We start from the raw sequence: 21643 nt of genomic DNA on the forward strand, positions 1-21643 counted from the left end.
TCAATATGTATTCCGAGTTTTTGAAAAGTTAAAAGGTCTGTTCTTCCGAGGTTTATGTATTCCGAGTTTTTGAATAGTTAAAAGGTCTGTTTTTCCGAGGTTTATGTATTCCGAGTTTTTGAATTGTTAAAAAGTCTGTTTTTCCGAGGTTTATGTATTCCGAGTTTTGCAGTTTTTTTTGCTCCGATGTTTAACAAGATAGAGTTCCGAGTTTTTAATCAAATTAGAGTTCCGAGTTTTGGTTAAACTATCCTTTTAACTCCGAGTTTTTTGTACAATCTAGAGTTCCGAGTTTTTTAAATCAAACTGTTGTACCGAGTTTTAATTGTTAATATAGTTTTGATCCGAGTTTTTAAATATTATGTGTGTCCGAGTTTAATGACTTTGAACCATATTCCGACCTTTTAACTAGTTAAACCTGTGTCCGGCTTTTAACTAGTTGTGTCTCTCTCGGGAGTTTTATTTTTCAACAGTTCAGGACTGATTGAGTTTTTCAATGGACTTTTATCACAGTCTAAGGTTTATTGTTATATATGTTTAACTGTGTGTTTAACTATGTGACAGTAATCTTGCCAAACATTGTGTAACGTTTCGTATTTCCGTGTTTCCATGTCTTTAGAAATACGAGTACGTTTTTTTTCTATTTTTAGAATCACCGTTGAAATTCGATCGAAAAGCGAATTAAAAACGGAAAAGAACTACGCAATTTACGCGCTTTTACGCAACCGTCGCTCAAACGCGACAACAACGACTACCTGCACTATTTTAATATATTTTTGAATCTTAAATGATAATTTACGACGTTACGGAGTAACGGGTCTCGTAAGAATTACGGACCACTTAAATACAAGATTAGGCTTGTGGCCTTGGGCCCAAGCCCAAAAGCCCACTAATCAAACCCTACCTATTTAAAAGTTGAAAACCCTACCTCTTCACTTAGAGATCAGCCGTATACTGTGTTCCCCTTGTTTCCTTTTGTCCACAACTCAAAGACAACACACACACAAAAGAAATCCGCAGACCAAGCAAACACAAACAAACATCATCACCTCCAACTCTCGCTCGTCTGAATATCGCCGGCTCCGGCAACCGGAGCCACTTCCGGCGACAAACACCACAACCCTCCTCCTTCACTATAACACTTCCATAACCGGTATCACCTCTGTAATCCATCATCGGAGATCGGAGAACAAACAGGAGAAAACCCCTGAGTCGCCAAACTCACCGGAGCCTTACCGGAGTCCGAGGGATCAACCGAAGACCTACGGACATCGCGACGGGGAGCATTCCATCTCGTTCGACCACATAATCGCTCGCTGGAAGAACTCGAAGTGTTTTCCGGAGTAATCGAGACGCCGTCGGAGTAACCAAGTTTGTCAGAGATCACGACGAAAACCGTTTCGGCATCGTTTATCGGTATACCTTTCTTACTCTGCCTTGTTCTCTTGTTCAATCCTTGTCAATAATCTGTTATTCTTACGTAAATGAAGCCGAAATATGAGATGTCAAAGCAAGAACTGAGTTTTAAAAACCTTCTGTTGGTTCATACTTTTCATACTTTCGTGATTCTCAAATAGGTTCAAGATATGGTTGAACAAAGTTGTGATGTATAATCACAGGAAATGGATTAAATGAAACTGTAATTAACAAAAAAAAAGAAACATGTTTTTGTGGTTACCTTCCAACAGTTTCCTTTTCATTTGTTTAAATCTTCATAGGAAACTAAGCTTTTTTTTTATTACGCTAATAAACATTACACTAAATTGAACTTATGTGCTAAATATATGGTTCATGTTTCATGGGTACTATTCGTATGTTCTAATATTAAAGAAGATGATCAGTTATGGCATGAAAGAAATAAGTTATTGATTTTAAACCCACATATCCAATATCTTTTATAATAAAATTAATTGAGGAAGGATTTATAATATGTTTCTTTTATAATACAAATTTTAAGTTAAACGATGTTTGAGGTTTGTATATTTTATTTTCTTTTAAAATAAAAACTTATAAATAAACTCTTGTATGTTTCTCTTTTATAAACTCTAAAATTTAAATAATTATTAAAGTTATTAACGAGAGATTATAGTACTCAATTAATGGAATTATAAACCTTAAATATAAGGAATTATAATTACCCTATCGATATTAAATATATCGTTATTGTGTTACTCCATATCTAGGATAACCTCTCTCGTTCGTTCCCTTGGATTCTCACTCTTTACTTGTACGTTACAAGAAATCGCAACGCAACCAAGGTGAGCATACTCGACCCTTTTTACACTTTAAAGCATTTTTGGGTGCAACATGTATACGAATCCACTTTACGCAATCGATTATAATTAAATACTCAAACCATCAAACACGTTCATTGTTATGCTTTGGTTGTTTATGCTTGTGAGTTCCAACTTGTAATTCATGATATTGTTATGCTTAGGTTGTTATGCATGCTAGTTAAGGACTTTAATTATATACTATTTGCTATGCGTAAGTTGTTTATGTATGCTCGTTTAACTTGAATATAGAATGCCATGTTGAATTGAGACAAACTTTTATACTTATAATTATATTTAAACTTGTATGCTCGCCAGTGCTTTTGTACTGATCCATACTTTTAATACATGTTGCAGGATTGTGACAGATGAATCCAGTAGGATTGCCTAGAAACGCATTTAAACTTTGTTGCTCGTTGTATTGTAATCTACTTTCAATCCTGTTGTATTCTGGTTCCAATACATGTAATAATTCATTATTAATGAAATGAATTATAATTACTTGAATACTTATTGTGCATTATTTATTTTAAATTTGTTATGTTCTAGATCAAACCATGTAAAATGTAAACATTGAATACTTGACACACATAAGCGTTATGAAGTCTGGAGCAATCTACACACTTCGTCTCATCCCGATGTTTCCGCCATCGGTTGGGGTGTGACAGATTGGTATCAGAGCCATAACTATAGGGAATTAGGAAAATTGCTATGCTTTTGACCTAGTCTATAGTTTAGGTACCTATACTTGACCATTCTTGTTTCATGCTTTTAAGACACTCAAATTCTTTCTACTTTGCTTCTTTCTATTCTTTTTCGTCATAATTAAACGATTCGTTCATCCTAAGGCATTATACGCAAATTACACGCTAAGGACTTGAAGACGCTCATATTCCACAATCCAAACGACTCATCAAAATAGGGGTGAATCCCGCCTTTGGTGACGAATTTCAATATATCTATCATGTTATTTTGCACGAAATTTACCACCAAGTCGGGAGTGACATCCCTATCTTGATGGAAATTTCCACTTCATATTCTCGTGGATCCCTGTTGACGACTCAAGATCATATCTGGTTTCGTTCAATAAACCACATTATGGGGACGAAATTATCAAGCTAGGATTGATATCCACACCTTGATGACTGGTTCCATTCTTCGATTTTCAATCTCGCCAAAGTTTCGTATTTTCGATCGAATTAGGGACATGTATTAACTAGAAGGGTAAAATACCGCTACTCGCCTGTCGACGAGAGTATTTTACCTATTAGGCCAAAGCATGTCTCTGTAATTCGAAAGGACTTACGGGTCACTTTGGAATAGTCGAAGTTTCTAAACCCGAAACGTTCCAATATTTTATCAAACCCCTCTTTTATGCTATCTCGATATCTATGTGATTTTATACTTGTTATCTCGTTCATTTCAAAACCAATGTTATACTAGAATCGATTTATCATCCAACCATTCAATACATACATACTAATAGTTATACTTGGTTCGGGATTACTGGGTGATTCTTATGTGATAAACTTGTCATTAACTTTGATCAAAGCCACAACTTAACATGTATAGCGCTTGTGTAGCGCTATAGGAGTAGCGCCCGCCCGTATTCTTGAGGTCATGGTAAGACATTTTGCGGTACACGATGGATTGACAATTAGTCATTAACTTTGATCAAAGCCACAACTTAACATGTATAGCGCTTGTGTAGCGCTATAGGAGTAGCGCCCGCCCGTATTCTTGAGGTCATGTTAAGACATTTTGCGGTACACGATGGATTGACCTGTTTATTCGCATGCTAGTAATGCGTTAATCTTGATTAACTAAAGTATGTCGTGTGGATTGTTCAATGATTTTTTTTTCTTTTTTTTTTTTTAACATATGCTAATGCTAGTTATACTTGATTCGGGATTTCTGGAACATTCTTATGTGATAAACCTGTCATTAACTTCGCAAGAAGCCACACCTTAACATGTATAGCGCTTGTGTAGCGCTATAGGAGTAGCGCACCGCCCATATTCTAGTGGTCATGTTAAGTTAACAACATTACACCTTTTCGTTGCGACGATGTGGGGTTGTCAACATTGCGGTACACGATGGTTTGACATGTTTACTCACATGCCAGTAATACGTTAATCTTGGTTAACTAAGTATATCATGTGATTGTTCAAAGATTTCACTCCTACTCTATACTCTCTCATACTTCAACACAATCATGCTTACATACCTAAATCTTTATACTTATCTCACGCACACATTCATACTCGTAATACGATAATGTACCCTGACCCGTACACTACTAGTACAAACTATGCGGATCATGCACATACCAAAATAATCGCGGATGCATACGTGATTATATTGGTAGATGCATGAAAACCATAGTAGGTTCTACTGTGTACCATAACACGGGACGTAACATGACACCGAGTCGCGAAACAGACGTAACATGATATGAACATGGTGGATACGCCGCTGGTACTTCCTATATATAAGGGTTCCTAAAATATTACCAAAATTTTGTAAAAACGTGCCATGAGAAATTCGGTGTTTCCTTAGACCTATCGAATACAAACTTTGATCACTCACAATCTACTTTTCAGATGTATCCAAACATACTCCTGAATAAATTTCGGGACGAAATTTCCTAAAGTTGGGGAGACTGTAACGTTTCGTATTTCCGTGTTTCCATGTCTTTAGAAATACGAGTACGTTTTTTTTCTATTTTTAGAATCACCGTTGAAATTCGATCGAAAAGCGAATTAAAAACGGAAAAGAACTACGCAATTTACGCGCTTTTACGCAACCGTCGCTCAAACGCGACAAGAACGACTACCTGCACTATTTTAATATATTTTTGAATCTTAAATGATAATTTACGACGTTACGGAGTAACGGGTCTCGTAAGAATTACGGACCACTTAAATACAAGATTAGGCTTGTGGCCTTGGGCCCAAGCCCAAAAGCCCACTAATCAAACCCTACCTATTTAAAAGTTGAAAACCCTACCTCTTCACTTAGAGATCAGCCGTATACTGTGTTCCCCTTGTTTCCTTTTGTCCACAACTCAAAGACAACACACACACAAAAGAAATCCGCAGACCAAGCAAACACAAACAAACATCATCACCTCCAACTCTCGCTCGTCTGAATATCGCCGGCTCCGGCAACCGGAGCCACTTCCGGCGACAAACACCACAACCCTCCTCCTTCACTATAACACTTCCATAACCGGTATCACCTCTGTAATCCATCATCGGAGATCGGAGAACAAACAGGAGAAAACCCCTGAGTCGCCAAACTCACCGGAGCCTTACCGGAGTCCGAGGGATCAACCGAAGACCTACGGACATCGCGACGGGGAGCATTCCATCTCGTTCGACCACATAATCGCTCGCTGGAAGAACTCGAAGTGTTTTCCGGAGTAATCGAGACGCCGTCGGAGTAACCAAGTTTGTCAGAGATCACGACGAAAACCGTTTCGGCATCGTTTATCGGTATACCTTTCTTACTCTGCCTTGTTCTCTTGTTCAATCCTTGTCAATAATCTGTTATTCTTACGTAAATGAAGCCGAAATATGAGATGTCAAAGCAAGAACTGAGTTTTAAAAACCTTCTGTTGGTTCATACTTTTCATACTTTCGTGATTCTCAAATAGGTTCAAGATATGGTTGAACAAAGTTGTGATGTATAATCACAGGAAATGGATTAAATGAAACTGTAATTAACAAAAAAAAAGAAACATGTTTTTGTGGTTACCTTCCAACAGTTTCCTTTTCATTTGTTTAAATCTTCATAGGAAACTAAGCTTTTTTTTTTATTACGCTAATAAACATTACACTAAATTGAACTTATGTGCTAAATATATGGTTCATGTTTCATGGGTACTATTCGTATGTTCTAATATTAAAGAAGATGATCAGTTATGGCATGAAAGAAATAAGTTATTGATTTTAAACCCACATATCCAATATCTTTTATAATAAAATTAATTGAGGAAGGATTTATAATATGTTTCTTTTATAATACAAATTTTAAGTTAAACGATGTTTGAGGTTTGTATATTTTATTTTCTTTTAAAATAAAAACTTATAAATAAACTCTTGTATGTTTCTCTTTTATAAACTCTAAAATTTAAATAATTATTAAAGTTATTAACGAGAGATTATAGTACTCAATTAATGGAATTATAAACCTTAAATATAAGGAATTATAATTACCCTATCGATATTAAATATATCGTTATTGTGTTACTCCATATCTAGGATAACCTCTCTCGTTCGTTCCCTTGGATTCTCACTCTTTACTTGTACGTTACAAGAAATCGCAACGCAACCAAGGTGAGCATACTCGACCCTTTTTACACTTTAAAGCATTTTTGGGTGCAACATGTATACGAATCCACTTTACGCAATCGATTATAATTAAATACTCAAACCATCAAACACGTTCATTGTTATGCTTTGGTTGTTTATGCTTGTGAGTTCCAACTTGTAATTCATGATATTGTTATGCTTAGGTTGTTATGCATGCTAGTTAAGGACTTTAATTATATACTATTTGCTATGCGTAAGTTGTTTATGTATGCTCGTTTAACTTGAATATAGAATGCCATGTTGAATTGAGACAAACTTTTATACTTATAATTATATTTAAACTTGTATGCTCGCCAGTGCTTTTGTACTGATCCATACTTTTAATACATGTTGCAGGATTGTGACAGATGAATCCAGTAGGATTGCCTAGAAACGCATTTAAACTTTGTTGCTCGTTGTATTGTAATCTACTTTCAATCCTGTTGTATTCTGGTTCCAATACATGTAATAATTCATTATTAATGAAATGAATTATAATTACTTGAATACTTATTGTGCATTATTTATTTTAAATTTGTTATGTTCTAGATCAAACCATGTAAAATGTAAACATTGAATACTTGACACACATAAGCGTTATGAAGTCTCGAGCAATCTACACACTTCGTCTCATCCCGATGTTTCCGCCATCGGTTGGGGTGTGACACATTGAACATTGATGTTTACTATGTGTAAACTGCATGCTTTATTTTCTAACTGTTCTGCAATTATGACTGATGCATGCGTTTCATTTTTGGTTTATTTTCCAATAGAAATGGCAGAACAACCTCGTCCTGTTCGGGAGTTTCATCGTAATCATAATCAAATTGCCTTTCTAAACGAGAACGTTCGTGGTGGAGCCGAATATACTGATATCATACGTTTTCTTCGAAATTCAAGAATTGGTTTCGCGATTTCAGAAAATATTCACCAAGTGCAAGCGTATATTGAGGATTTTTGGCATACGGCTCAGATTGTTGATGATTCTATCGAAGCTACTGTTTCTGGAAGCTCTATTGTTATCACGGAGGCAGTTATTCGTGCGGCTTTGCATTTTGGTGATTTAGATCATGGAAACACGTGCTATGTGCGGCAAATCCGTGAACGTTGGGTTAGATCTTTCGGTTACGTTGGTTCTTTTACCAAGAAGGAGATCTACAAGGCATTGATTATTGGGCAGTGGAGATACTTCTTTCATGTGTTGATGCAGTGTCTGTCTGCATGAAAATCGGGAACTGATACGATGGGTCATGATCTTCTTTCTGCGATGATTGGATTAACTTACAACCAGCCGTACAATTTCTCATTGATGATTCTCCAAGCTCTCAAACACCAGATTGGTCTGAAGGAAAATGATAAGCGTTTGATGATTCTGTATCCTCGTTTCCTTTGTCTTATTTTTCGACATTTGTTGCCGAATCTTTCTTTCGAAGGAACTTTACCTGCCTACGCTCAAGCAGCCATGCCTATTCATATTTTCACTGATTGTGCCAGGGTTAACGAGTCCAAAAGGACTGATGCTCGTCCTGTTACGACTCCCTTGTGTGGTGCTATTCTTCAAGGCAACTACAATCCAGAAATTGATCCGAATTGGTTAAACATTAGAAGTGGTGTTGATCAAATATTTGCTGGAGGTATGCAAGCACTTGTTGAAAATGCTCAAGAGCCCGTGGTTGTTCAACCTCAGGTTGATCTTCAACAACCACCGGTTAATCCTCCGGAACCTGAGCCTGAACCCGTTCAAGAACCAGTGATTTCTGAACCAGTTGTTGTTGCTTCTATTCAAGAAGCTGTATCTGTTCAAGCTCCAGTTTCTACGTCTTCGGCAACAGGAGTTGCTGTAGAAACTGATGAAGTGATTTTAGAGCTCGATGCAGCTTTAGATGCAGGTCCGTCTTCCCGTACAGTTGACAAAGGGAAGCGTCCTATGGAAGAAGTTTTTGTGGATGAATCCGTAGATGATATGCCATCTGAAAAACAATACCTTCGGTTAGTAATGAAGGAACTTCAAGATCGTATCACACCTTCCGAAAGGAACAAACTTGACTTATTTCACGCAAAAGTTGCTTCTTTCGGTCCCTCTTCCGATTGGAGTATACGTTTAGCCAGTTGGAATGATAAGCCAACGATTTGGATTCAATTGTGTTTAGCTCGTCCTCTTCTGATGATGATGATGATGATGAAGATCGTCGTCGTCCTGATACTGATACTATTCGTGTGCCAGTTCCTCTCAGGACGTATAAGCGACAACGTGTTGCTGTTTCGGCTCTTCAGTCTTTGAGTCCGATGGTTGCTTCAGTCACGGTTACATCCAGCTCTGCTCCATCAGACTCCAGAGGTCTTCTAAATATGGAGTTATCTGTAGCTCTCCCGTCACTGTCTTCCTCACTTCCATTCACTTCTTTTGTGGAAGCTACCAGTATGGCTACGACTCTTCAACCAGTAACGCCGATGATGTCTTCTCCGATTCCTGCAGTACCATTATTTGGGTCGTTATCTTCTCAAATGGGTACGGGTAATGTGTTTGCCTTATCAGGAAGTTCTTCTTTGCAAGCGCCAGAGACACGACAAGCACGTCCGAAGGTTGCTTTCGGTCGTAGTCCGCCAGTCCGACCAAAGAAAGGATCTCTGCGTCCTCCAGTTCCACCATCTTCAGGTCCTAGGCCATCTAGTGCACAGCCGTCTGGCTCAAGACCTCCTGCTCCTAGATCTTCTACAGTTTCTGCTTCGAGACCATCAAGTTCAGGTCAAGAGCAGAATTTTCAGGAATTCGTTCGTGGAAAATTTCAGGATGCAGCCAAGGTTATGGTTCAACATAAGAATCAAATCTCTAGGCAGCAGAAAGAAAGTGCTTTCTTGAAGAAAAGGGATGCAGTTCGTGACCAGCAGATGGCAGAGCTTTTTCGTCTATCCAAAGATCAGAGTGTTCAGCTGGGTAAGTTCATAGCACAAGATGCCTCGACGTCTGTCCGACAACAGACTTTGGTTAGTACTACGGATCGTCTTCTCGGGATTGTGACAGATCTCGTATCACTCCTTGCTGCTCAGGGGGAGATTTCGGCTTCGGATTTTCAAGTTCAGGCTAAGTGCAAGATGGACGAACTAAAGAAACTCAGAGACGATCTTGACAAGGACAAGGATCCCAACGCAGCGAAGCAGGGGGAGCAGTCAAGGAGCGCACGTGCTCCTGAAGCTGCAACCTCGGCTCATGTTGAGGGGGAGTCCTCGGGTGCAGCTGCAGGGGGAGATAAAGGCCCTGTAGATTCTGATATAAGTGCCCTATCCGATTCTGAGTTAGATCCTGCTGCTGAATTGGTTTTAGGAGCAGGTGAAGTGGTTGAGGAAATGGTAGAAGATTGGCGAACCGACGACGACCTAACTGGTAAGTTCAATTTCATTGAGACTGCGAAAGGAAAGAGGATTGAGTACGAGTCCTTACCGGTCAACAGTGATGTTATCAGAGGCTTTGTGTTTGGCTGTGAAATGCCCAAAGAAATCTTTAACCCTATTCGAATTCCCGAAGAAGTCAGTGTGGCAGCTCACAAATGGTTTAGAAATCTTCTAGATGAAACTCAAAGGAAGAGGTATTTATCCACAAAAGGTGAGTATTCGGGTCAGATTCGAAGTTGGGATTTCGATGAGCAGCACGGCCTGGTAATGATCAAAAGGACCGATGGGGTACAGTACTTCAGGCCCAGGGCCAAGTATCTTCAGACTCTTCCAGCTCGTGATCTCCATCATATTGCTCAACTAGATCTCAACAACCATACAAATGTGGCTAGTATCAGAGGATTGATTCCTCATCTCGTTGCTGAGAGTCGAGAGAGTAAATGGAAGATGTTCAAGCCGGCAGTTGGTCGAGGAGTTAAATACTTAAACAAGTTCACCGGTAAAGAAGAATGGAAGATGGTTTACCCTCCAGCGAGTTGCCTCCGTAAAATTCCTATGAGAAAGTTTGATCTCGATAAATTTGACAACATAGGTTATTGGTATCTCCATGGCAAAACTGGGGAAGCCGTGATTACTGAAAAGAAAGTGACGGTTGAGATTGCTAAAATTCTGGATCCGATTTGGCTTACCAACCTTAGAGAAGCACATCTGAAGAAGCTTCGAAACCTGCCTCTAAAATACAATGAAGAAGATCGTGTTCTAGCTGACCAGTTCATCAAGGTGGTTCAGTTCTGTGTGAAGAACAAGGTCTGGGCAGGAAGCAGCTTCTCGAAGAGAGTATGAAGATCTCAAGACCAATGAAGACCATGCACTGATCAAGGGGGAGTTTGTTAATGCACTTTAGGTGATAAGTGCATGTCTCCCATTTTGTAGGGTCTTTATTGTACATATAGTGAAACTTAGTCCTAGTTTTATCCTTGGACATTTTGTCCAAGTTTTAGTCTTGCCTTTTGTCTGAGTTTTGTTTAGGACAAAAGGTCTGAGCTTTGTGTAGTTTGTTTGTCCGGGCTTTCTAGTTTGTCTTGAAAGTCCGGGTTTTGCCTTGTATTTATACCTTTATGTGGAATAGACAAGGCGGCGATTCTGTGTGAAATTCTGTGCACCTAACCCTAATCATTGTGTGTGTTTTGTCTGGCGGCTGCTTTTGTGTGAGTGACGTCATTCATCTTCCTCATCAAGAATACTCAGTGTATTCTTGATTTCTCTCACAAATCCTTGCATACTAGTGTTTCATCTGCAGTGGTTTATCATCAGGTGGATTCCGCACACCTGTTGGTGGCTTTAGCTGAGTGAGATCTTGGATTAGGAGGCCTTACATTAAGTTACAAACACCATTATCGATTTGGGGGAAATGTGAAGAACTAGGGTTTGGGTTCTTTAAATTGGAGGGAAATGCTCATGGGTACATTAAATGACACAACTACCCTCATGTGACCTGCACATGGTCACATTTAACTGAGAAACAAACTGGGTTAGGCCCAAAGGGTAAAACGTGCTTGATTTTTAAACATAAAGGACAAAACTCGTCAATTTTAAACATAAAGGACACCGCCTGTAAAGAGGCATAAAGATAAAGGACAATTCTTGCAATTCACTCATGTAATTTTATATACCAAACATAAAAAAAGTTTTATTTTAAAAAAAAAACCCTGTGTATTAATGGGTGGAAGAAATGTAATTTTATATATTAAATAATAAAAAAGTTATATTTAAAAAAATCTCGTGTATTGTACGTGTTGAATAAATCTAATTTTATATAGCAAATAATAAAAAATGTGATATCTTTAAAATCTCTGTGTATTACACGGGTTTATCTATTGTTAAAAAATCTTTTCTAAATCAAAATAGATTTTTTTATTATTTTTTAAGTTAGGTTAATACTATTTTAATTTTTTGGCTTGCTTAATAGGTTGTTTAATATAATTTCTCATAGTTAACAATAATAACATTAACAATAAATAATATATATATTTATCTACTGATAAGTGATGCAATACTTTTTAGTTTAGATAATACTTTACGATTTGAATTTAACTTTATGTTAATGATTTAGAGTTAATAAGATTTATATTAATTTAATTAATATTTAATGATTTAAATGAAATAATAATTATCTACAATGATGATTTAAAACAATGACAAGTATCGCTCCATTGTTTGTTTTATTATATAGTATAGATATAGATTAGTTTAAATCTGAAAAAAAATTCCTTAAATATGGTAATCAAACTTTTACAATAAGATAAAAACACCCCACATGTTGAATTTAAGATTTTTCGTTATTTTTCTTGATGATTTCCTCTTAAAATCATAGATATAAGCTATCAGACAATTAAGAACTTCACAGACAGAACTTTACAACCACATATGCCACAATAACTAACTAAATAATATTCCAACCACATCACAAATCATATTTCACTCACCACTAAACGTTAAAACTACATCGTTACAACTACGTTCATAATTTAAGTAATCTAAGGTGACAATAATTTGTCCTTATAAAATTTCATACATAACAAACTTTTACTTGTTACGAAACCCTTAATATATCATGACATAATCTTAGCCAGTCAAATATATATAACATATATACATATAGGGTTGGGCTATATAGAAAACCCTAAAAATTTAAGAAACCCGGGAAACTCAAAGCTCCCGACTTTTTTTTTTTTTTGAAAAAAATAACACATGTAATATACATGTTTTTAAGAGTTTTGGGCCAAAAAAATCAAAAAAGTGCCGAATGGATTTTTTTTAAAAAAAAAAAACAAATTTCAGCAACTTTGAGCATTTTTTGTCTAACACGTCTAACACATGTTAGTCACTGAAGTTTTTGGAACTTGTTTATTTTTTTTTTAAAAAAGTACTCGGCGCTTTTTTGTTTTTTTTTTGCCCAAAACTCTTAAAAACATGTACATTACATGTGTTATTTTTTTCAAAAAAAAAAAAGTCGGGAGCTTTGAGTTTTCAGAGTTTCCTAAAATTTTTAAGGTTTTTTTGTCTAGCATTAGCCTATACATAAATATATAAAGTTGTGGTAACAACGTAATAAGACCTAAAAACAAGTAACAATAAGCAACCACAGATTGGAGGCTAGAGACGGGTGGTAAACTATAATCAATATGGGTCTTTCTCAGAAACGAATATTAGTTTAGGCTTTCCGGAAGGGCAAATGGGTAGCGTACGTATTTAGAAAAGTTGGGAAAAAACAATTACGTATGTAGGTTGAGTTTGATTGGGGTTTCCCACCTCAATGACGGAGCTTGAAATTTTAATGACGGGAGCCGAAAGTCATGGAACCTATAATTTTCAATTTGGTGGGTGCATACTCAATACTTACACTAATTTTTGGATGAAATACACATAAAATACAATGATTTACATTACTGAAAAAAAAAAAAAAAAAAAAAGACGAAGGCTGGGCACCCTCTGGCCCTCTATATCCTCCACCCTTGCACCACCCTAAATGCATTTACTCTATGTGAAAGTAAGAATATTCGTGATGTCACAAGCACCAAGATAGGAAACTAAACATATATTCATTCATTCATTAAGTTATGACATGTAATATTGGGGTTCATAAGTTTACGTTAAACCTATCAACATATCACCTGCTAGATATGTTTTTTGCTCTAGGACTATACGTCGGTATACGCATCAACCTACCAGTTTTTCTATCATTTTCATATGTTGCAACACACATATCTCATAAACATTTAACCAATTAATATCAACCACATACCCATGCACTTCACAGTCAACCCTTAACCACTCTACTAGTTTTAAGCAAACAAAACCCTAAATACTGTTAATTCATTCTGAAAACACACAAAGCACTTAGCACACCACCAAAATGCACATCTAACTACCATGCGAATTGTTCCCACGATAGTGCTCCAATGGTAAGGAGGTGTGAATTTGTTGTGGAGGTCTGAGGAGACCTTATGCAACTACCCACTAACTAGCTACAAGAAACAAATCAAATAAAAATGCAGTGATTTAAGGAATAAGCTCATAGTGAAGAACGTGTGTGGATGGGTTGGGCATGGATCACAGTGAATCTATATCATTTAACTACCATGTAAACAACTAAATTAACTACATTGAACCAAATTCACAGGAAGCAGATTTACCTAGTTTTGAATTATGACAAGATCTTCAAGTATGATGATCTTCAATTTCTTTAGAGTTTTAATTATTATTCAGCATAACTTTCCAAAAACCGTGTAGAAGCACGTTTCTCAGTTCTGATTAACGCATATTTTTTTTTTTCTAAAAAATGTGCAAGTTTCGAATTTTTAACTTCCATTTAGATCAAACCAAACAAATACTCCCTTCCCTAACTTAAAACCTTGCATTGTACCCAGTGCAACCTTTAAATCATAATTTGATTGAAAATAGTTCATTTGTAAAAAAGAAGTAGAAAAATGTTATTAAAAAAATTAAAACTCCAACTCATTTTCATGGGTATTTGGGTTGCATTTAGCGTATGCATCAATTCTTTTAAACCAACACTACTACAAAACAAAGCTTTAGACGGGGTGAAGTCATGTGAAGGTTTCTAGAGAACATACCATTTAAACTATCAACGAAAACAAATAAAGAATAACCCAAAAACAAAATACAATGATCCAAGGGTTGCCTCCCAAGTAGTTCTAAGTTTTGGGTTTTAGCCAGACCATATGGTGGTCAAATGGCGAGATGTTTGAACTTATACATGAGGTGCATTTTAATTTTTTTTTTTTTTTGGAATCATTTTTTTCTTTATTTTTTTTTTTTTGATCAATTTAGAAATTTGTTAAGTTACATCAAAACAGAAGGTAGACGGGCAACAAGCTGCGCCGCCAATCCTTTCTGAATTGCAAACCCCAACCTCCCGAACACAAACCCCTGCCCCCCTGGGGTCGAACAATTGTTGTGGATAACCCGTTGAACCCTCATCAAGAAGTTGATGGCTTCTGGCGCTAGGGAGCCAAAAGTATCAAAGGCAAAAGGGATAAATACATGTTGGTTCTCTGCGCAAGCTTTAGCGTGCTTATCCACTTTCTTTGATTCTGCCTTTCTTGCTGCTAGTCCAGCTACAAACCCGTTTTCCCTTAAACCAACCAAAGGGGAAACCCCCGTGAGGTCTACACAAGCATGTTTCCCCCAGCCCAGCCAAAGACGAGCAGATCCGCTGGTCGCAGAGTAGATCTCCCTTCCATAGGGTCCGTGAGGAAATTCACAGGGGCCTCTTTCTTAGCAGAAATCCCAGCTCTTCTTAAGATGTCCCCCAAAACATCTCGAACCCAGTCATGCCGATATTTAAACCCAGGGAGCTCTTTACAATGAACTGCGTGCTCCCCATATTTATCCATACAAGCTTTACGACATATCGGGCATGTTTCATCTTCTGGGTACATAGGGATCATTAGCCGGGATTTGAGAATGGTTCTATATTCTACTGCCGACATGCATTGTCCTAACCCCTCAATCGGGATAACGGTCAAAAATTCCTGAGCGTGGGGACCCTTCAGACACTCAAACACCGCCTTCTGGTCAATTTCAGGTCAATTTCAGTTAACTGATGGTACTCAAAATAACCAATAATCGACTTTCGGTTAATTTCGGTTCAATTTTATCAGTTTACGCTTTAATTTTGATTAACGGTTTGGTTATTACTCACCCCTATTAAATATTAGTTAGCCCCTTAGAAAAACTAGAGAAAAGGAGGAGTAAAAAATATGATGATATAAAATAACTTTAGGGAAATTCTGGAGGGGTTTTGTTGGTAGATTTATGATTTTGGAAGGTGTGTAAAAAATGAGTTAGGCTTATGTTAATATTAGGACGAGTTAAATGCCATTTTAGTCTATGTGGTTTGGGTTATTTTGTCGGTTTAGTTCAAAGGTTTTATTTTTCGCCTGTGTGTCCAAAAAGATTTTACCGTTGCCATTTTAGTCTAATAGGTTGAATTCATCCATTTTTTCTGTTAACGAGAAGGGCAATTCGGTCATTTTATATGTAATTCTGTTAACTAGAAGGGCAATTCGACCATATAAAATGACCGAATTACCTTTATCGTTAACAGAAAAAATTGATGAAGTTAACCTAGTAGACTAAAATGGCAATGGTGAATACTTTTTTGACACACAGGAGAAAAATGAAACGTTTAAACTAAACTGGTAAAATGATACAAACCACAGAGACTAAAATGACATTTAACTCTATTAGGACAAAGATGTAAGCTTTAAGCAGGTTCTCTTCGATCGTACGGTCGAGATTCACAGTAAGACTATCTCCAGTGCTACGTATGCCCTTAGACGTCCTTAGTTGGCACGTCATGTGCCACGTCATATCCTTACAAATCCTTAAAACCCCTTATTTCATCTCCAACCCTACAAATATTCTTACCCTTCTTTATTTCCACCTCATTACTTACCTACTACACGCAATATTAAAATAAAACATTTTGTTCTTTTACTTTGGGTCCACTCACTTACATAAACAAAGCCCTTGTGGAAAAATTTAGATGTTAAGGGCATCTATGGACAAAATCTCACAATGCTAAGGGCTTGTAAGGGCCTTTAAAGGCATCCCTGTAATGAATGCATTGGACATAGTCTAAGACTGTTGGGTATGGTGGGCTTGGGTTGGGGCATGGGTTGACACGTGGAATGGGAAAAAAATGGAAAAAAAAACTCACGCCCATGGGGTATGGTGGGGCTTGAGTTGGGAGCTTGGGTTGGGGGTGGGGCTTGAGTTAGGAGCTTGGGTTGGGGGCATGAGTTGACACATAGCCATTGAGAGCCTGTCATGTCACCTTACTAGCCCGCCTTACGCCCGGCTTCAAACCCACGAAAAAGGGGCCACGCCCAAACCCATGCCCACCCAGGGTGGTGGCTTGGGCGTTTTCAGCCCACCCACGCCCTAACCCTCCCCCATACCCCGCAGTCTAAATACGCGCATTGACTTATGATTCAAAATTTGAAATTAAAACACTGTTCAAATATAACACATGGCAGATTCTGAGTTCCATTATTGAGCATCAGAGTATGTATCACCCCACCCCACCTCGCCTCATCATTTTCTCCTGCCATTATTATCATTAAATTCTTGTAATGATTTTTTAAATAATTATATTTTTATTTCTTTTAAATAAATATACATTAACTGAAATAATAAAGGTTAAACCATATGTTGTGATCCAATCTTTGTAAACACAATAACACTAGATTAAGAGATTGTCATGTGAAAATAAATGATGTAAGTGGCTATAGATTATTTTGTTTTATTATAATGTACAGATACAGATAAGGGTGTCCGGAGTGGGCGGCAAATCCACTTGGCAAACCGGTTTACCGCGTGGTAACACCGTCGCCGGTGGGTTTTGCCGATCGATAAAGATGGATAGGCAGTAAACGTTTGCCGAACCGGGGGGGGGGGGGGAGGGAAGGGGAGAGAGAGGGGGGTGTGTGGTGAGGTTCATGCCTTCTCAACCAATCACCCCTTTTCCTTTTTTTTTTTTTAAATAGTTTACCAATTGATGAAATTTCTAATCATTGCCAACACTTTTTAGCATAGTTTAAACTCTTAAGGTTGAATGACATGACACACACTCATTGGTTGATTTTGAAGTTTACCACTTTCAAGTATCTAATCACTCCCTACACCCTAATATTTTAAGTATCTTTATGTTATTTTCTGTAAAGCAAAAGTTGAGTATCAAATTATTGACTTTAAAAAAATTAAGATTCGTAAGTCCTTCGTTTGAACTTTGAAACAAGACATTTTATACTTACTTAAAGTAGAAAGTTGGTGGCTTTTGCCACCAACCAATTTCTCTTCTTTTGTCTTATTCCATTTTTGTGGCCACCGACTAAACCCAATACATGCAATTTGTTCTCGGTTTTTAGAGTCGAGTTAATTAACATGTATTTGGTGTTTTGCTACTTTATGGGCCTAAGCCTATTATGGCCCATGTATTTGTTTTTTGGTTTTGTGAAACCAATTGATGTTTCAACTAGGGATATATGAAGTGCGATCCAGTTTATCACATACATCTATATAAGCGTTTGGTGAAATATTTCACTTTATTTTTTGAATTTATTTATATATGTGTTATAAATCGTTTTCTTTTTCAAGCAATCTTGGATGTGAGGTACTGGGTTTAAATTTAATATTTAATTTTATTTTTTTAATTTATTTATATATGTGTTATAACTCGTTTTCCTATTTTAGCAGTGTTTGATGTGAGGGACTAGGTTTAAATCTTAGACTATGGGGTATTGGGCGGGGGTTGGGTGAAAACGCCCAAATCACCACCCCCGGGTGGGCTTGGGTTTCGGCGTGGCTCGTTGGGCGGGGGATTCAGCCCGGGCGTTGGGCATGCCTAGCGGTCCTATGTGGCCGACTCTTATTGGCCTGTTGGCTAGGGCATAGCGGACCATGTTTAAATTTTAAAATATAACCGTTTGGCCAAGCCAAACGGTTCACCCACCCACCTGTCCATATCGCTATATAACCCCCAACCCCACCGGCTGTCCACATCGCTACCCCAACCCAAGTCACCTACCCGAACCGCTTCCCACAAACACTTGACCGATGGCCTCTTGGACGCACGAGGAAGAGCTAGCCCTTGTCACGAGCGTCATGGACGCGATGAAGGGCCGCCAACCCGGTGAGACCCGTTACTGGCCGGAAGCTTTCGCTACCTACCGGCACAACGTGGGAAACGACCGGCACAATTTAAACGCTTGGCAACACAGGTGGCGCGAGCTACGACCGAAGCTCGATCATTTTAAATCCTACTACGACAGCGTCCTGGGCGGTAAGATAAGTCACGAAGACCGGGTGGCGGTGGCCAACATCGAGTTCCGGGGCAAGGAGCGGAAGCCGTTTAACAAGCTCGCACTTTTCGAAATCTACCTAACGCTTTAGTTTTTTTTTTTGTAATCTTTTTTTTTTTGTAGAATTTTGTAATTTTTAGGAAATTTTAATAAAATTTTAGGCTTTTTTTACAAATGTTGTGTATATTTTTTAATTTTAGGTTTTTTTTTATTTTAATAACCTGGCCAAGCCACACGGGCTAGCCACGCCCCGCCATACCCCATGGACACGTCACTGGGCTCGAACTCCACGTGTCAACCTATGCCCCAAACCCTCACCCTACCATACTCCACAGTCTTACTTAAGGTACTAGGTTTAAATTTTTATAAACTTAGTTGATAATAAAAAAATGAAAGTAAAAGAATTAAATAATTGATTTATATTATATTGATTTATAGTAATTTAAATTAAATATTTGCTCTTCTCTTTTGCTACAGATTTGTTATATGTTGATAGTAATTACGAGTTAATAGATAAAATTCAAAGAAAATTGCTAAATAAAACCGGTCAAAAGTTATTCGGAAATGTATCTTAATGCTTATAAGTTATAACATTTTAAGTTGTTCTTATTTTGTACACTTTTTGTACATTTGATGCACGCTCTCGTGCTTTATTTTGTACATTTTCTACGTATGAATTGGATTGCATATAATATACTTTGACTTGACGATATAAATTTAAGTTAATCGGGTCACATATAATACGTTATCATTATACGGTATAAGATTTACTTTACGTTTTGATCTAACCGTAATACTATATAGATAACACTGAGTTCAATTGAAACGTTTTCATATGGTTATTTAAAAAAAACTCGAACATAACGCTCGGACTAATACGTTCAATATTTACGTGTACAAACACCGCAACAAACAAATCGGGATTATGTGAAATAAATGGCCATAAATGTGGGGTCCTCAAAATCAGATGAGATTTGTTTCCAAAAGAAGTAAATTGCCTTAGGAAAGTGATATTTACATTTAACAAAAAAACAATTTGACACGTGTCAAAATTTGAGAATGCCGACAATCGCTATCATCATGTCTCTATTCATCTTTTCCATTCCAACTCAGCGTGTCGTATACACTTACAGAATAAGGAAAAATAATTGTACAAAAACTTACTTTAGACCATATGGAATGGGGCTTTATAAGGGCATGAAAGATTTTGATAATACCCTTACACCATTACTCATGGGCATTATAGGGGCATGAAGAGTGAGGGACATTTCTATAATAATACCCAAAGAGAAGAAAAATAATGGAAAGTAATAAATGAAATAGGCATTAACCATTATACCTTTTTAAAAGGGCATTTATGCTGATGATGTGGTGAAAAATGCCCATTAGTGGGCATTAACCATTACCTATGGTCTTAATAACAGAAACTATAGATATAGAATTCGGTTCAACAACAAGAAGAAACCACGAGTTTTTTCCTAAATAGGTGTAGTGAAAAATTTATTTACCAAAATGGATGATTTGAAAAATATTTACCAAAATGGGTGTTTTTTTAAAAGTTAGTTTTTCTCATTTTTAATTCTATTGGGTAAAAGAATTGCTATTAATAAATATGTTTACTCAATAAAATATCAAAAAAAAAATGTAGTAAATTTAAAAAAAAATTGTGGATCGCAGATTTTATGTGAAGTTTTTTCAATGTTTTTTTCTAATTCTTTATTTAACATATTATTTAATAGGTATTGTTTTAGTTCCCTTCAAAAATATTTTATTGTAAACATTTTTTAAGTTACACGTATCTTTAAACGACGTTTTTAATTTTAGTACTTTACATAATAATAAAATAAAAAATATATATTATTTTAAGTTGAAAAGTATTTACCAAAATGGGTGTTTAAAAAAATAAATTTCTTCTCACTCTTAATTCTACTGGATAAGACAATTACTATTTCTCACTACTAATTTCCTTAGATAAAAATATAATTATATAATGAGTAAAAAAATATTGTATATACTTATTTAATGGTAATGCCGTAAACTATTTTTTATGTTTTTTAGTTGTTTATTGTTCTTATTTCATTCGTGTCAATTCAAATCTAAATTTATAAATTATCAATTATAGTTGTTACGAACTAGATTTAAACTCCCCCCCCTTCGTGTTGCGGCGAGGGCGTAGAACTATGCCAAATAACATTGAAAAAACTTTACATAAAATCTACGATCCACATTTTTTTTTAAATTTACTACAATTTTTTCTTAAAAGTTTATTGAGTAAACATATTTATTAATAGCAATTCTTTCACCCAATAGAATTAAGAGTGAGAAAAACTAACTTTAAAAAAAAACACCCATTTTGGCAAATATTTTTCAGATCACCCATTTTGGTAAATAAGTTTTCCACCTACACCTATTTGGGAAAAACTCAAGAAACCACTACCAAGTCACGAGAATCATAAGAACTCTTCCCATCCAATAGAATTTTAACATATCACCTATAATTAATTTAATTCAAAATAGTATTTTTATTCTTTTTCTTTTAATGTCACATCCTCTCTCTCGTATCTCTGAAACACATCAAATCATCATTTATATGTCTGAAATAACAATATCTCTCTCCTTTCATTTTTTATAGTTTTTATATTTAAAATTGGGAAAAAAATATCTTAGATTTTAAATTCAAACATCAAAAGTATTACGTAATTCAGAAAACACAAAAATATCGAAAATGGTATGT

At 36.5% G+C, this 21643-nt stretch overlaps 1 protein-coding gene and 1 long non-coding RNA gene across 3 annotated transcripts; both read left to right on the forward strand.

Moving 5' to 3' along the window:
- Positions 1 to 793: 793 nt before the first annotated feature.
- On the forward strand, positions 794 to 2800 carry LOC110906534. The gene is made up of 3 exons (XR_002573852.2): positions 794 to 1416; positions 2184 to 2258; positions 2631 to 2800. It is a non-coding gene; the product is annotated as an uncharacterized LOC110906534 (long non-coding RNA).
- A 2125-nt stretch (positions 2801 to 4925) lies between these two features.
- Positions 4926 to 10984, forward strand: LOC110906530. Of its 2 annotated transcripts, none has more exons than XM_035984540.1 (3): positions 4926 to 5770; positions 6539 to 6613; positions 7402 to 10984. In XM_035984540.1, exon 3 carries the CDS (start codon positions 8915 to 8917, stop codon positions 10859 to 10861), a length of 1947 nt encoding a protein of 648 aa, XP_035840433.1. In that variant the 5' UTR covers positions 4926 to 5770; positions 6539 to 6613; positions 7402 to 8914; the 3' UTR covers positions 10862 to 10984. The 2 variants fall into 2 exon arrangements, 1 of the variants encoding a protein (XP_035840433.1); XR_002573851.2 differs by lacking the exon at positions 7402 to 10984 and adding an exon at positions 6986 to 7155 and having other exon boundaries at positions 5135 to 5770.
- Positions 10985 to 21643: the final 10659 nt, after the last annotated feature.

Source organism: Helianthus annuus, chromosome 2 (genome assembly GCF_002127325.2).
Source record: "Helianthus annuus cultivar XRQ/B chromosome 2, HanXRQr2.0-SUNRISE, whole genome shotgun sequence".
Classification (NCBI taxonomy): Eukaryota; Viridiplantae; Streptophyta; class Magnoliopsida; order Asterales; family Asteraceae; genus Helianthus; species Helianthus annuus.

Coding starts and splice junctions, on each gene's coding strand:
- LOC110906530 (XM_035984540.1), top strand. CDS start 8,915: ATGGTTGCTTCAGTCACGGTTACATCCAGCTCTGCTCCATCAGACTCC.